The sequence below is a fragment of the Bos taurus genome, chromosome 13 (genome assembly GCF_002263795.3).
Source record: "Bos taurus isolate L1 Dominette 01449 registration number 42190680 breed Hereford chromosome 13, ARS-UCD2.0, whole genome shotgun sequence".
Lineage (NCBI taxonomy): Eukaryota > Metazoa > Chordata > Mammalia > Artiodactyla > Bovidae > Bos > Bos taurus.
In genome coordinates, this window is record NC_037340.1 from 74,839,038 (window position 1) to 74,854,538 (window position 15,501).

The following is a 15,501-nucleotide window of genomic DNA, read 5'->3' on the forward strand; positions in this document are numbered from 1 at the left end:
GTGGGAGTGAGAGATCTGTGGGGTTGCTTCACGTCTGGGAGGCACACAATCGGGTTTGTATTTTAGAACCACCTAGCAGCCAGATTCCAGCAGTGCTGCAGACTTGACCTTCAGGCCCGCTTCTCATCCATTTATCTGGCCCTGGGACTTCCCCCACCGCCCCCACCTCCCTACAAAGGCCATTTCTTCTGTGATTTCAAAATCCTGGGTTCCTGCTCTTTGGAATGTCTTTTGCCCTATTCCCTCCACTGAATGCTTCACGGTTTCACCCTTCAGTGGGACTCTGAAATATTGTCACCCTCCCCAGAAGTCATCTTTTCTCTTTCCTCCGCCAGCACACTCTTCTCAGCCCAAGAAGATTCGATGCCTTCTCTGGGCCCATGCCTGCCAGCCCATGTCTCCTCGGGATATGCATATACTAAAATATCTTCTCTTTATCTCATCTGGTCTTCGCCCCATGGGGCCACCCGGAGGCTACTATTTATTCTTTCACACATTAATTTAAGCTGCTTTAATTGCTGCTATGATATGTTTTATATAATATAATTAATGTTTAATCCTGTGTACTTGCTTCCCAAGGCAGTTTTGTGAAGGGCCCAATTTTAGAATCAAGCAAATAAAGAATAAGTAATGGCTTAAGTTATTATAGTAACGCCCCCCTCCACCGCCCCCCTAGGAATGAAAATGGTGCTTGTGTTTTTCAAAGTGGGTTAAAAAGGGAAAAGATATTTTAATGTTGTCTCTATCCCAGGCATGCTTGTGTGACTTTCATGAAATTCCTTGGTCTCTGATTTCAAGTGTTCTGGGACTACGGGTATCAACTTGAGGTCTGTGTTGAAACTACCAGCTTAGTACCTCCTTTCTGACGGAGACTGTGCTTAGAATAAGAAGTTATTGAACCTACTCACTTATTTATTCATTCAGCAAATGTGTTGGTGCCCAGGACTGGGACAGATTCAGTCCTGCCCTCAAAGAGCTCACCATCAAATGGGGCCAGGCATATGGGTTGAGAATTCAGCATATTAATGCTGTGGGAACATGGGAGCAGGGGCGAAGGTGGGGTGCAGTATCTACTTCTGTCTCAGGGAGTTAAGAGGAGGTTTATCTAAAGAGAAGGTAAAATTTAAACTCATTCGAGGAAGGAGAAGGAAGGAGGAAAACAGCAAGACAGAAGAAAAAAACGACTGTGCCTTTGGAAAGTGAGGAAAAGGCGAGGATGCTTGAAGCCAGCATGCATGGTAGGACACGGCAGGGTGTGAACGTGGGAAAAGAGGGTGGGGCTGAGTGGAGACTCAGCTGCACCAGGAGAAGGAGTTTGGACCATCCTCAGATGAGAGTCCCTTGTTCAGGAAGGAGATCAAACCAGTCAATACTAAATGAAATCAACCCTGAACATATATTGGAAGGATTGATGCTGAAGCTGAAGCTCCAATACTTTGGCCACTTGATGTGAAAAGCCGATGCTGGAAAAGACAAAGGAGGCAAAGGAGAAGGGGTGACAGAGGATGAGATGATCAGATAGTATCACCGACTTAATGGACATGAATTTGAGCAAACTCTGGAAGATAGTGGAGGACAGAGGAACCTGGTGTGCTACAGTCCATGGGGTTGCAGAGAGTTGGACAAGACTCAGTGACTGAACAACAACAACAGGGTCTCAGTTCAGTTCAGTCGCTCAGTCGTGTCCGACTCTTTTTGACCCCATGAATCGCAGCACGCCAGGCCTCCCTGTCCATCACCAACTCCCGGAGTTCACTCAGACTCACGTCCATCGAGTCAGTGATGCCATCCAGCCATCTCATCCTCTGTCGTCCCCTTCTCCTCCTGCCCCCAATCCCTTCCAGCATCAGAGTCTTTTCCAGTAAGTCAACTCTTCGCATGAGGTGGCCAAAGTACTGGAGTTTCAGCTTCAGCAACATTCCTTCCAAAGAAATCCCAGGGCTGATCTCCTTCAGAATGGACTGGTTGGATCTCCTTGCAGTCCAAGGGACTCTCAAGAGTCTTCTCCAAGGGTACAGAGCAGCGCAAAAAGGTTTTTAAGCAGTGAAGTGCCCCCATCAGACCAGATCCTACAAACAGAATTGCAACAATGTGCACAGTGAGAGAGAGATAGGGCTCAGAATTACCTGGAACATAGCAGAGACTCAACAAATACTTAACTGTATGAGTGAGGCTGTTGTGACAGTCCAGGTGAAAGATGCCGAGCCTCTGAATTAAAGTTGTGGCAGAGGGGATAGAAGAGAGGGAATGGATCCTGAAGGTAGAATCTACAGGTCTGCAAATGTGCCCTTTGCAGCAGAAGCCAGGAGAATGGGGTTAGCAGCTCTCTCCCGTCCTCTCTGCTCTGTGCAGTTTGGCCTTTTGACCCTGCCCAGAAACTCAGAGCTTGGAGAGTCATCACCCCAAACACCCTCTAGTTCAAGCTCCTTAGGTTTCACTGAAGCACACCGAGGCTCAAGGACACCCAGCCCATCAGAAGCAGAGCCTAGGCCAGAACCCAGGTGTTCCCTGCTGCAGAGCAGAGTGTTAATACTGGTTCAGGAAAGGCTTGGAGGGTCTGAACTGGGGAAATAATCGCTACAAGGACGTGTGCTTCTGCAGAACTAGGGGGTCTCCAGTCTCCTAAGATTCTCAAGGGGTCCTGCGAGCCCACGAAAGACTGGTCTAGTCTAAGTGCCTGTTTTCACGTAGCGGAAAGGAACTGGAATGGAATAGAGTCTGGTGGGGACTGCACGCATGGATGGATGGATGGGATGGGGGAGGGGGCGCGCTGGGACGCAGCGCCCACGCGAGGGAATTTCCTTTGAAAGAGAGCGAAACTGTACGTTGGGAAACTCTTTTCCTTGAAAGGCCCCCCTCCCCCAACCCTCCTTCCACTACCCAGCCGTGGCCTTCCCGTTTTCTGGGAACTTCCTTAGGCCTCTCCATCCGCGGCGTTCGACACTTTCGGTTCCGCCGGGATTGCCGGAGGCGGCGGGGAAGAACGGGGCAGGGTGGGGGAGTCTTCTCAACACCCATAGGGATCTCTTTCCACTCCCTTCGCCTCTCTCCCAACTCCTCATCCCCATCCCCAGAAAGCGGCTGCCTCCCTCCTGCTCGGCCTTTGTAGTCCTAGGGTGCGCGGGGGGGTGGGGGGGTCCCATGAAGAGCTCTCCTTGGAACCACGCTTTCCCCTCTTCTCCCCGCTTCCTTCCCCAAAGCGCGTCCCTAAACTCCTTGGGGAATTAGACTCCCCGGGAATGTCCTGGGGGAAATCCCAGGGAGGTGTGTCTCCGGGAGCTCCGCCCCTCCGCTAGCGAGGCTGGCTGCGATTGGTCCCCGAAGACCCCGCTTCTTTCCTGGGCGGGCTCCCGGGCCAGGACAGGGGAACTGGAAGCGGCCAAGTCCCGGCGCGCTCTCCTCCGGCCGCCGGGTTCTCACCTCGCCATGGTTCGTTTGCCACTGCAGTGTCTCTTCTGGGGCTTCTTTCTGACCGCCGTAAGTTGAAATTCCGTTCCGACCAGAGGCGGGAATTTGAGATTAGAGAGTAGGGAATGGGAAGAGAAGCGATACTTCGGGCAGGGAACCTTCTGAGCTGATTTTGGGAAGCTGGGTAGGGTACCCGGGGTCATGGCTGAATGAGATGGACTGTTTCTCTCTCCTCCCGGGCAGGGGTGGGGGTCCAGGTGGCCCACAGAGGGCGCCTAGTGGGGTCGCCGCAGGAAACGCCTAGGCAGCGCAGATGAGGTTGGGGGTTTCGGCAGCCTTAAGCCTTTATCTGGTCAAAAAACTGTAGAGTCTGGGTCTGCCTCGAAGGCTGGCCCCAAAGAGACGGTGAGGGGTTTCAGAAGTGAGAAGGGAGGCCAGCCAAGGGAAGGGGCGGGTCTAGCCGGTTTCCTGTCTCTTTCCCAATGTGGATAGATGCCAGCCTCTGTGAGTGGTTATCACCTCCTTGCCAGCTGGGGTGGCCTTCTTCCAGGACATCTTGCGGGAGCAAGGGATGAGGGCAGTGGCCCAGGTGCTTCTCTGAGAAGGCAAGGAGCTTTTAACGTTCCCACTCCAGAACCAAATCCTGGTGATCCTCCCCAACCCCCAACATAGGAGGAATACCCAAGGCTGTGTCCCTGCCTCCTGAATTTAAGATGACATAGGGGACTCTCGGGGGAACTGAACAGTTCATGGGACCATGAAAGGGCTGGGAGACCAGCAGGGGTTTCTCCAGGTACCCCAGAAGGGCTCAGATATGCCCAACCAAGCATATCTCCGGGATTTTCAGAGTTCCACACTTGACTCGCTTCTAGTTTAAATGTATTTTTGTAGTTCCTCATTCTGGAGGCTGGGAATCCCCCAAGTACCTGACACTGTCATCCCCACCCCTCTGGTCTCCCCCTAAATTTCAAGGGCTGTACTTTCTGGCATGAAGGCAGGGCAGGAATGACCCATGAAGTAGGGGGTCGGCAGCAAGGGGAGAGATGCTGTGGGGAAGCTGCTCTGGCCCCAGCACTTTCATTTTCACTGTAAGCAATGGCTCTTAGGGAGTAAGGAGGCAGGAAGGGGGCTCTTGGAGGAGAAGTGGAGGAAAAGCCAGTGGGGATAGGGTGAAAGGTGGTCTGAGCTTCTCAAGAGCAAAGTCCCAGTTTTAGCTCCAGGTGGAGACTAGGCTGTGACAACAATATCTGAGGTTATTTACTGAGAGTTTCCTGTGTGTCAGGCTCTGAGCCAAATACTTTACATGCATTCTTGGTCTGATTTCTTCCAACTCCCCCATTATACAGATGAGCAAACTGAGGCTCAGAGAGAGAAAATGGCTTGCCGCAATCCACTTAGCTAGATGGAACCTGCTGATAAATGTACATCTGCCTGATTTCTGAGCCAGCCTCTCAGATGGTGAGAGTTTCCAAGCCTTGGTCCTGAGCTACCGCATGTCAGAAGGCTTGAAACTATGACGTGGGAACTGGGGATTCGACACATTTTCAGAGGAGGGGCTATATTTCTCATATGTTTGAAAATGGCATAGAGGACTTTTATTGCTCTGGGAGTGTGGGGGGAAGGTCCATGGGCTTGTGGGGAGAACGTTCACGGGATGGTGTGTTGTGATGTGATGGCGGGAGCAGTGACCTTTGCTGTTTCCTTCCCTGCTTGGGATAAGATACACTTCTGTAAGTAATTCACCACCCTCCCCCCACCCCTACCGGCCCTGAGTTGAATGAGAAGCACCAATTAGGTAGGTTCCTGGTAGCCAGGGTGCTGGGCAACCCAGCAGATACTTATGTATGTATGATAATTAAAAGTGCCATTTAATGAGCACCTCCTATGTTCTGGACACTGTACCAGGCCATATTCATCCATTCTTTCTCATCTTCACAACCTAATCTGTGCATGCGTGCATTCTAAATTGCTTCAGTTGACTCTTTGTGACACCATGGATTGTAGCCCGCCAGGCTCCTCTGTCCATGGGATTCTCCAGGCAAGAAAACTGGAGTGAATTGCCATATCCTCCTCCAGAGGGTCTTCCTGACCCAGGGATCAAACCCATGTCTCTTATGTCTCCTGTATTGGGAGGCGGGTTCTTAACCACCAGGGCCACCTAGGAAGTCCTAATCTGTGGGGCAGGCATTATTTCTCCCATTTTAGAGTTGTAGAAACTGAGGATAAGAGAAGCAAAATAACTAGTTAAGTGTTACAAAGTCAAGACTGGAGCTTTACGCTGTTTGACCCTTAAAACTGTTCTTTTCACTGGCTGTTCCCAGGGTGTGAGATGATTTTAGAGAGCATGCCGCGGTCGCTGTTGTTCAGTTGCTAAGTCATGTCAACTCTTCTGCAACCCCATGCGGATGTAGAATTAACAACACAAATTCACTTTGCAGTTCTAGTTAAAATCCTTTTCATTTTTTCAAGAAGGAAGTTGCTGGAGCTAGAATATAGTTAATACCTCTCAAATGCCTTGCTAATCCTCCTTTTAAAACAAAAATCAGGAGCAGGCCTGGGGTAGAGGGCTGTCAGTAAGCAAAGCAATCAGCTATGGTTTAATGACATTGTTTTGTTTCTGCTGAATTTATTTTTAGGATTGCCTTTTATTTATGAGAAGTGATACTAGTTTTGTTCTCATGGCAATGCTATGAGGTTTACCTTGAAAATAAATGTATTTAAATGAACAAGAAGTCATGAATAGCATGGGTGGTACCTGGATGTAGTGACAATGATGCAGGTGAGACCCACATTGATGGAGAGAGGAAATATTGAGACCTGAGTTCTCATTCGGATTCTATCACTGCGTGACCTTGGGCAAGTGAATCAGCCTTTCTGGTCCCCAGTCTTACCACGTGTGAAGTGAAAGAGTTGGATTTTATGCTTCCAGCTGCTCCATCCTGTATTTCGTGAGGGAGAGGTTGGATGATCAGATAATGAGAGGTTGGAGGGAGAAAACATGATGAGGCTCGGAAAGGGGAAGAGGGTGGGGAGCAAAAGAATAGAAGGAAGAGGCCACATGCTAAATATAGCCCCCATTTGGACTAGGACCAGCTGGAGTCAGCCAGCTTCAGGACTCCAGGGTAGATGCTGGAGTCCTCATGTGCTCTTGGGTTGCTGGGGAGAGGAAAGACTCAGTCCTCAAGCCAAAAGGAAGATCTGTTTAGTTCAATGAATACTGTGAGTTAACAGCGCAATTACTTTGTAAAATATCAGAATGATTCTCTGGGTACCTTTGTCATCATACTAGTTGGGGGTTTAGTTAAAAACAAATGCAACATATAACACACAGGCCCCGTTTTTCTGCTTTGTACTTAAACTTCGGTTCTACCCTCTGTCCTGCCTGATTTGCACCTGTGTGCCAAGGAGGCTACATCTGAGATTTCAAGATCCCTTCAAATCACCCAATTCCTTTTTTAGGTCCACTCAGAACCAGCCACTGCTTGTGGAGAGAAGCAATACCCAGTGAACAGTCTTTGCTGTGATTTGTGCCCGCCGGGTGAGACGCTCTAGCCCCACGTGGGACCTGTCTTGGTCTGCTGGCACATGTAGATCTCATGTGTCAACTATAAGCTTGTGTCTTAAATGACCCCTGGGATTCCCTGTCCCTGCCCCAGGATGTTCTGAGTTTCCTCTCTGCTGACCCAGAACTAGGGTTCCTATCTCTTCTGCGTCCTATACCAGAGTATGAAGGCTGGAAGGGTCTGGGACTGCCCTCTTTGAACCCCCCTCCCTAAAGCCAGCTTTACCACTTTTCAATTAAGTGTCTGACTTATTGGGTTGCCTGGAGTGCCCTCATTTCCGGATGTTTTCCAGGACAGAAACTGGTGAACGACTGCACAGAGGTCAGCAAAACAGAATGCCAGTCCTGCGGTAAAGGCGAATTCTTGTCCACCTGGAACAGAGAGAAATACTGTCACGAGCACAGATACTGCAACCCCAGTGCGTGGGCTGCGGGGGAAGGGGCCCTTGGGAGTCAGGCTGATATTCCAGCTCATTCCTGACAGTACAGCCATCCTGACTTTTTTTTTTAATAGCCAGTGTCTGTTCTGATTGGTTAGAGTCTGGGTTGTCTTGGTTGTTACCTAATTTGATTGCCGTTCCTGCTAGGAAGAGGGTCTAAAAGAAAAGAACAGGAAATATGAAGATCAGGGGCCCCTGGATCACGGCCGGTAAGGGGTTTCCCATCCTTCTTTCCTGTCTCTGCACAGACCTAGGGCTCCGGATCCAGAGCGAGGGCACCTTGAATACAGACACCACTTGTGTATGTGTCGAAGGCCAACACTGTACCAGTCACACCTGCGAAAGTTGCACGCCCCACAGCTTGTGTCTCCCTGGCTTCGGGGTCAAGCAGATCGGTAAGTGGCCTGTCTGGGAATCAGTTCTAGAGGCAGGAGAGAGGAGGCAAGGGCCCAAGGAGAGGGGCTGGGCAGCGGGCACTCCGCCCCAGAGGCTGAGAGACCGGCCTACCTTGATATCTCCACCATAGTGGGTTGGAAATGGAACCTTTGCCTCTGCCTCCCACTGTGGGCATCAGCCTCGGCCCACTGTGGGCATTGGGCTTGGGAGGGCCGTGGGGGAAGCATCCCTAGGGGCTGCCTGCAGCAAGGGAAGGTGTGTGCTGCGGGAAGAAGTGCTTTGAAGCAGGATGCTCGTCTGGTCCTCCCTGCCCACCGGTCCCCCTGACAGCCAGACAGGGGGTCCACTGTAACGATTAATGCCTCCTCTCCCCTCAGCTACAGGGCTTTTGGATACCGTCTGTGAACCCTGCCCGCTCGGCTTCTTCTCCAACGTGTCATCTGCTTTTGAAAAGTGTCACCGTTGGACAAGGTATAAGGACTCAGCCCTTGTGTTTCCTGCCCCAAGAGGGGCATGGGACCCGCTTCCCTTCTCTCTGGCCACCAGTCCTTCGGTCCCCGCTCCCCATGTCCACACACTCACACACCTCTAGAATGTCTCGAGGGACCCCCATGGCCAACCAGACACTTTGGGCATTTCCTGCCTGCTCTCTCTGGGTGGTAGTAGACACCGCTGCTCTCTGATCTTTGGTGAAATTCTCCCTCCGTGGGGGGTAGAGTGACACCGCTCTTCCTTTCCTTGTACCCCTCTCAGCCCCTCCTTCCTCCTCCTAAACGGGTTTTCTAGGCCTTTGTTCTAGGCTCTAGTCTCCGCTCACTTTGCCCACCTCCCCTGGACCATCTTTTCCACATCCGTGGCTTTGGCTACGGATCGTTCCCCATCACCATCTGTCTAGATTTGTCTCCTAGGTCCCAGACTGTCGTATCTACCTGCCGAGGGTACACCTCCTCGGAGATGAGCCATGGGCACCTGCTTGCTCCCTTTACCCGCTGTGATGGGCGCAAACGTGCCTCTGGGCACCTGTTGCAGGGTCCCCCTCCGTCTCCCCCAATCAGTCACTAAGTCCTGTCTGTCTAACCTTCCAAATGTTTGGGGACTCTTCCTCCTTCTCTCTGATCTCCCCTGTCACCACCTTAGTTTGGACCTCACCACAGTGGTCTGGCCGATGCTGTAGCCTCCTCACTGGCCTCCCTGCCTCGATCCTCTCCCTTTCAGCTGGCTCTCCATCCCTTTGCCAAAGTAAGCTTTCCACCGTTCTCTCCGGAGCATGGCACTCCCTGTTTAAAATGCTCCGCGGCTCTCTGCGCCTTTGGGATGAAACCCTGACTCCTCTGCACAGCCTCCGACCTCCCAGCTCCATCTCGTGATCTCTTCGTGACATCATGTTGCTTGCAATTCCCTCAACACACTGTTTGTTCTCTTGCATTAAAGTCTTCTGCCTGGAATACGCGTAAGCACATGCCTGATTAAGTTTTTTTTTACGTTTAATTTGAAAAAATGAGTAAGACAGGCGTGAGGACAGAAGGCATAAAAGGGCCAATAGTGATACGTCCCTTGCCGCCCTCAGCCATCCTGCAGCCACTGGACCACGCGTGTCCTTCTGGAGGTTCTCTGCGCAAACAAACAAAGGCACACACATGCAAACGGATCTTCCACACGAATAGTGGCATCCCATATATACTGTTGACTGTCTGCCTGTCTCCAGTAGGTGGCAAACTCCTGAACTGTAGAGGCGCTCTATTTTTCTTCCATGGATATATCCCTTATGCTCCAAACAGCATCTGCTGCATAGTAGGTGCTCAATAAATCTTTACTGATAAATGTTGACTGAGAAAGGGAGGCACCTTGGTTTGGTAGAACCAGAGCACTGGGTTCCAGACTCACTCAGCTTAGAAAGTGTATGACCGTGTGGGACTGTGACCCTCATCTGAGCCTTGGTGTCCTCATTTGGAAAATGAAAATGACCTTCATTTCACAAGGGTCGAGGAAAAGACATGTAAATGTGTTTCAAAAACTCTTAAGCACTCTTCTCATATATGTGCTTTCTTTGAAGCTTCTCTTTTTCCTGCGTTAGATGTTTTGTCCTTTGCGATGTCCTTCTCTGTCCGTCCCTTTCCATTCCTCCGGGGAACCACCTTGGTCCAAGTCTTCATCATCTCATGTTTGGCCACTGCTTTGGCAGTGGCCTCCTGGAAAGCCATTTTTCTGTCATTTCTCCGCCTGGGAGATCTTTGGCCATTAAATCCTCTAGCAGCTTTAGTCATGTGGTTGGATGCTGACGCGACCCACCAGCTGAATCCAGCTGAAAACTTCATGGCTGATTAGTGATCTGGTTCTAAAGACCCAATTTTCCAGAGTTTCCTTATACCATCTGGCTCATCACCCACCTAATCCTTCGTATCATGTTGTCCTGCTTAAAGAGAATATGTTGTTATTGTTGTTCAGTTGCTAAGTTGTGTCCGACTCCTCTGCAGCCCCACAGCCTGTAGCCCACCAGACTCCTCTGTCCATGGGATTTCCCAGACAAGAATATTGGAGTGGGTTGCCATTTTCTTCTCCAGAGGATCTTCTCCATCCAGGGACTGAACCCGTGTCTCTTGAATTGCAGGTGGATTCTTTACCACTGAGCCACCTGGCACGCCCTACATATACTGATGTTCTAAATTTTACATCCCTCAAGGGCCCACTGAGATCTAACTTCCCCAGGGAAGTCTTTCTGGATGACTCTCAAACCAGAGATTCTCAACTGAGCAGTTTTCTCCCCCAGAGGACATGTGACAATATCTGGAGATATTTTGGTTCTCACAACTGAGGAGGAGGATGCTACTGGCCTCTAGAGGCCAGGGACGCTGCTAAACATCCTACAGTATTCAGGACAGTCCCCACCACAGAAGAAAAATTATGTGGCCCCCAGACATCAGTGGTGCCAAATTTGAGCAGCCCCCTCATCCTCGCATTCCGGTCACTGTGGATTCTGCCTCCTTACCCTGAACCATGCCCCGTTCACATGCACTTGGCATTCGTCAGAGGCTTTCCTACCCTCACTCCTTCACGGTTTACCGTTGTCTTTCCTCTGCACTTGCGAGTTCTGTATGAACAGTCCGTGTCATTCCCATAACAACCAGCAAGGAGAGCGCACATAACACATGCTCCGTGAACCTGTGCTGTTGCTTGTTGGCCGTCTCCCTCTGGGGTTGGAAATCTCACGAGTGGGGAAACTTAGTGTCTCTTTGTCTCTGTGTGTCTGCATGTGCACGCATGTCTGTACACAGCTGCGAGAGAAAAGGCCTGGTGGAACAACACGTGGGGACGAACAAGACAGATGTTGTCTGCGGTAAGTCCTGGAGAGTGGGCCCCAGCGGCCGGCTAAGAAGGTGGAGAGCTGAGGGGAGACTGGGGTACCCGGAAGCACAGGTAGGGAAAGAGGGAGGGGAGGCTAAAGCAAGAGGGGGAGGCAGTTTGGAACTGTGGCAATCTAGCTCTGCTGCTTATCTGTGGAGCCTGGGCAAGTCACTCCCTCTCTCTGAGCCTCAGTTTCTTCATCTGTAAAATGGGACAATACCACCTCCCCTACTAGGGCAGTGTGAATCCCTGGCATGGGCGCAGGTATTTTGGAGGCACCCCGTCAGTGCTGTTCTGCCGCCCTGCACATTGAGGACCAGCGTGTGTGACACTGTTTCCTCTCAGGCTCTCAGTTTTGTTTTTTTTTGGCCGCGCCACATGGCTCGCAGAATCTCAGTTCCCTGACCAAGGATTGAATCCCGGCCATAGCACTGAAAGCCCGGAATCCTAACCTCTAGGCCACCAGGGACCTCAGTTTTGATTTTAGAATGAGGAGGTGACTTACAGCCCAGATCACAGACTCAAATAACTACAGAGATTAGGTAGGATCCAGTTAATGAGTGAAAAAGATGAGGGGTAAGAAAAAGGCACTCTGCTTTTCCTTAAAATTCGCTTTCCTCTTGGCAGGGTTGGGACTGGGGTGAGGTGAGGAAGGCACTTGCCTTGGGCACAATATTTAAGGGGGCACCAGAAAAATGCTGTCATCAAGACAGATATTTGAGGCAATACTTAAAAAAAAATTACTGTGAAAACTCCATAACAAATAGAATAGCACCAGTTTTAATAAAGACAGGCTCCAACCCTGTATTTGCACAACCCAGCCTCACTTGCCTCACTGTAGTCCCGACTCCAGTTCCAGTAAAACTTTATTTAAAAACAGGTAGCTGGCCGGTGGGCCAGAGTTTGCTGATATAATTTTTCAAAACATGACATTAAAATATGACTTATTTGGGACTTCCCTGGCAGCCCAGTGGTTAAGACTCTGCACTTCCTATGCAGCAGACATGGGTTCGATCCCTGGCCAGGGAACTAAGATCCCATATGCTGTGTGGCATGGCCAAAAAAATACGACTTATCTTGATTACTGAGCTTTTGGGTGTCCTCTTCAGTCTTGTCCTGAGGCAGTGCTTCATTGGTCTTACTTTAGTCCTTACCACACCTCTGGTCTTTTTTTCCAGTTTCCCATGTAGAATAGAGACTTAGGCACAAGAAACACTTTCCCTTCGTCTCCATTCTTCTATAAAAAAGACAAGGGTGCAGATGTAAATGAGGCTGGGCCTCGGTATTGGACAAAGGGTAGGGAGGGGTGGGGGGTGTGGCGAGCTGGTATCGGCAACTTTCACCACTCAGTTCTGGCCAATGAGTGGCAGGTGGGTTGCTGGCCCACTGGGGCCGGATCTTCCAAATTTGTAAAAGAAATCAGATACCTAAATTTTAAATGTGCAATCTCCTAATTTTAAAATGTTGGCAAATATTATAAATTAAACACACACATACACACACACACACATGCCAGTCACACTAAAGACATCTGTTGGTCACATTTCTACTAGGGGACATGTGTTTGAAATTTCTGATATAGATGAGCTTTGACACAGAAGGATTTGAGAGTCCAGCAAAGCACAGCAGCTTTGGGCAAAAGGTTGGGGAGCCATGGCTGAATTCTTGCTCTCTCCAGGTTTCCAGAGTCGGATGAGGACCCTGGTGGTGATCCCCGTCACGATGGGAGTCCTGTTTGCTGTCCTGTTGGTATCTGCCTGTATCAGTGAGTCCCCAGGTGGGGAGGTGATGGGGCAGGAGGGACAGTTGATGGGTCACCTGTTTCCTGATCTGGCCTTGCCGACTCCCCATCCTTTTTTTTTCTCTCTAGGGAACATAACCAAGAAGCGGCAGGCTAAGGTAAGTCACCCAAGGAAAGGGTTTAAGACAGGAAAGAAAGACTGATTCATCCTGTTGCCTATATGGCAACAAAATTGAGGCAGGGCCAGTCCCCTCCCCCTCCTCTGGGCTTGGGGCTTCTCCCCTTTTGTCCTTTTCTCCCAAGCTCACCTTCCCCCAGAGCTTCCCCAGCACCACTGGCAAAGTCTGACATTTACTCTTCTTTCCTGGGAGAGCCGCATCTTCCGAGCCTTGGTGTGGGGTCTAGGAGTGGGTGATAGAGGAACATTTCCTTAACCCGCGGGCTCCCCTTATGGAAGCTTCGTGACACCCTCGCTGTGGCCAGCAGGGGGCAGGACGCACCCATGGAATCAGCACTGACCCTTGGTTTGGGAAAGGGAAAAGGGGCGAGGGGTGGGATGGCTTCCAGGGAAGCGCTCGGAAGTGTTGCTAGGGGCAACTCCAAGCCTTGTCTCCCCAGGCCCTGCACCCTACGGCTGAAAGGCAGGATCCCGTGGAGACGATTGATCCGGAGGATTTTCCCGGCCCCCACCCGCCTCCTCCGGTGCAAGAGACCTTATGCTGGTGTCAGCCGGTCGCCCAGGAGGACGGCAAAGAGAGCCGCATCTCCGTGCAGGAGCGAGAATGAGGCCGCGGGCGCCCAGGGGCGTGGCAGCCCGGGCCCATGGACACGAACCTGGGGCTGCTGCTGCGGGGGCAGGGCGACAGCCGCCCTCTGCCTGCACCCCTGCAGCCCAGAAACAGTTCACCTTGGGGCACCTTTCACCCCAGCCCTGGAGCCCGCTCAGTCTCCCAACCTGCTTTTAACGATGGTAACAAAACTTTGGGGAGGACATACAATAATATCCACCAGACCTTCCACCCCAGCGAGCGGTTCATTGCTGACAGATGTCATTCGGTGGCTGCTCTGAGCCCAGGAGGCATATACATGGATATGCAGTGCAGTATTGTTTGTGACAGCGAGCAACTGGAAACTGCTTAACTGTCCATCACCAGGGGACTGGTTAAATAAAACTGTAATATATTTATGCAACAGATCTTAAAAACAGTGTCATGGGGGGAAAAGTAGTTTGCAGAATGGTGGGCACAGAAACTTTTTTTTTAAAGCATGTAACCCAAATCAGGAGGCTCAGTGCTAAAGCATCTGCCTTCCAATGCAGGAGATGCACGAGATGCGGGTTCAATCCCTGGGAAGATCCCCTGAAGGAGGAAATGGCAACCCGCTCACTCCAGTGTTCTTGCCTGGAGAAGTCCATGGACAGAGGAGCTCGGTGGGCTACAGTCCATGGGGTTGCAAAGAGTGGGACGTGACTGAGCATGCACACACAACCCAAAACAATATGACATATCACCTACAGATACATGTATAAACACAGAGTGTTATATATGTGGGTATAAATGGGGGTCCTGGAAGGACACACAGTTAGGGAAGAAGGGTCCGGGGGAGGGTTGGTTAAAGAAAGATTTGACTTTCCCATAATGCTTCATTTTTTTTTACCCCCCAAAGAAGAGTGAATTCACACACTGCTTATGTAATTAAAAAGTCATCAAACATGTAAAAAGAAAAGCGGGGGTGGACACGCTGGGTGACATGAGCTGCCTCACATGCTGTCAGGCTCTCAGAATTAGAGTGTTTTCTGAGCGTAAATAAGAAAAGTCCCCAGGCCACGGCCTCTCCAGGGTGGGTTCTACGTGCCCTCACATTTGGCACCCTGTTTGCAAAGGGGTTTCCCCGTGTGATTCACATTCTCGACAATAGCCTTTGGGGCAGGCAGGGCCAGCATCCCCCTACATCTTTATCGGAGGTGGAAATGGAGGCCCAGAGAGGTAATTTATAGTCACACAGCAGTTCAGAGTGGTCCCCCTCAGAGCGCCCCTTCCTGGTCCTGGGCTGCTTTTTCCAGCCCTGCTTGCTCTTTGGAGCCTACATCTGTGGCCCCTTCCCAGGGAGCTCCTGGGCTCCCCACCTCCTTTGACATCCCAAATGCCATAGGATCCTCTGACTGCTTCTCGGTCAGATGGTGCCCGCTTCCCCCTAAGCAGTATCTGGGGATAAAAATAAACCGTCCTGTTCTCTTTTCCTGCTGTGCCAACTGAGGGGGAGCCTAGCCAGGAGGAGCAGCAGATGGAGTCGGAGCAGAGGGGAGGGGAGGGGGGAGGTTGTAGGGCAAGAAGGAGAAGGAAGGGGATTGCAAAGCCCCAGCACAAAGACTCCTGCTGAAGATGGGGCTGGGCTGGTTTAACCCAGGGATCCACCCCCCTACCCCTCCCACTGGGAGAAGCTGCTTTGGATTTCCCAACCTGTCCTGCTGCCTGGAGGGTGGGGGTGGAGAGGGCTTGTCCCCATTGGAGGCTGTGAGGGCAGCTGGGAGCCAGGAGAGGGGCACCTGGCTTGGCAACATTCCCAGGAAAGAACCATTTGGAGGCACCAGGGGGAGCCGTCTGGTTCAGAAA

General features: G+C 51.1%; 1 protein-coding gene across 3 annotated transcripts; it reads left to right on the forward strand.

Moving 5' to 3' along the window:
* The first annotated feature begins 3,380 nt into the window (after positions 1-3,380).
* On the forward strand, positions 3,381-14,080 carry CD40 (CD40 molecule). Of its 3 annotated transcripts, XM_015474118.3 has the most exons (10): positions 3,389-3,477; positions 4,755-4,866; positions 6,868-6,946; positions 7,264-7,389; positions 7,659-7,805; positions 8,184-8,277; positions 11,079-11,140; positions 12,827-12,925; positions 13,019-13,047; positions 13,508-14,080. In XM_015474118.3, exons 2-10 carry the CDS (start codon positions 4,828-4,830, stop codon positions 13,673-13,675), a joined length of 843 nt encoding a protein of 280 aa, XP_015329604.2. In that variant the 5' UTR covers positions 3,389-3,477; positions 4,755-4,827; the 3' UTR covers positions 13,676-14,080.
* The last annotated feature ends 1,421 nt before the right edge of the window (positions 14,081-15,501 follow it).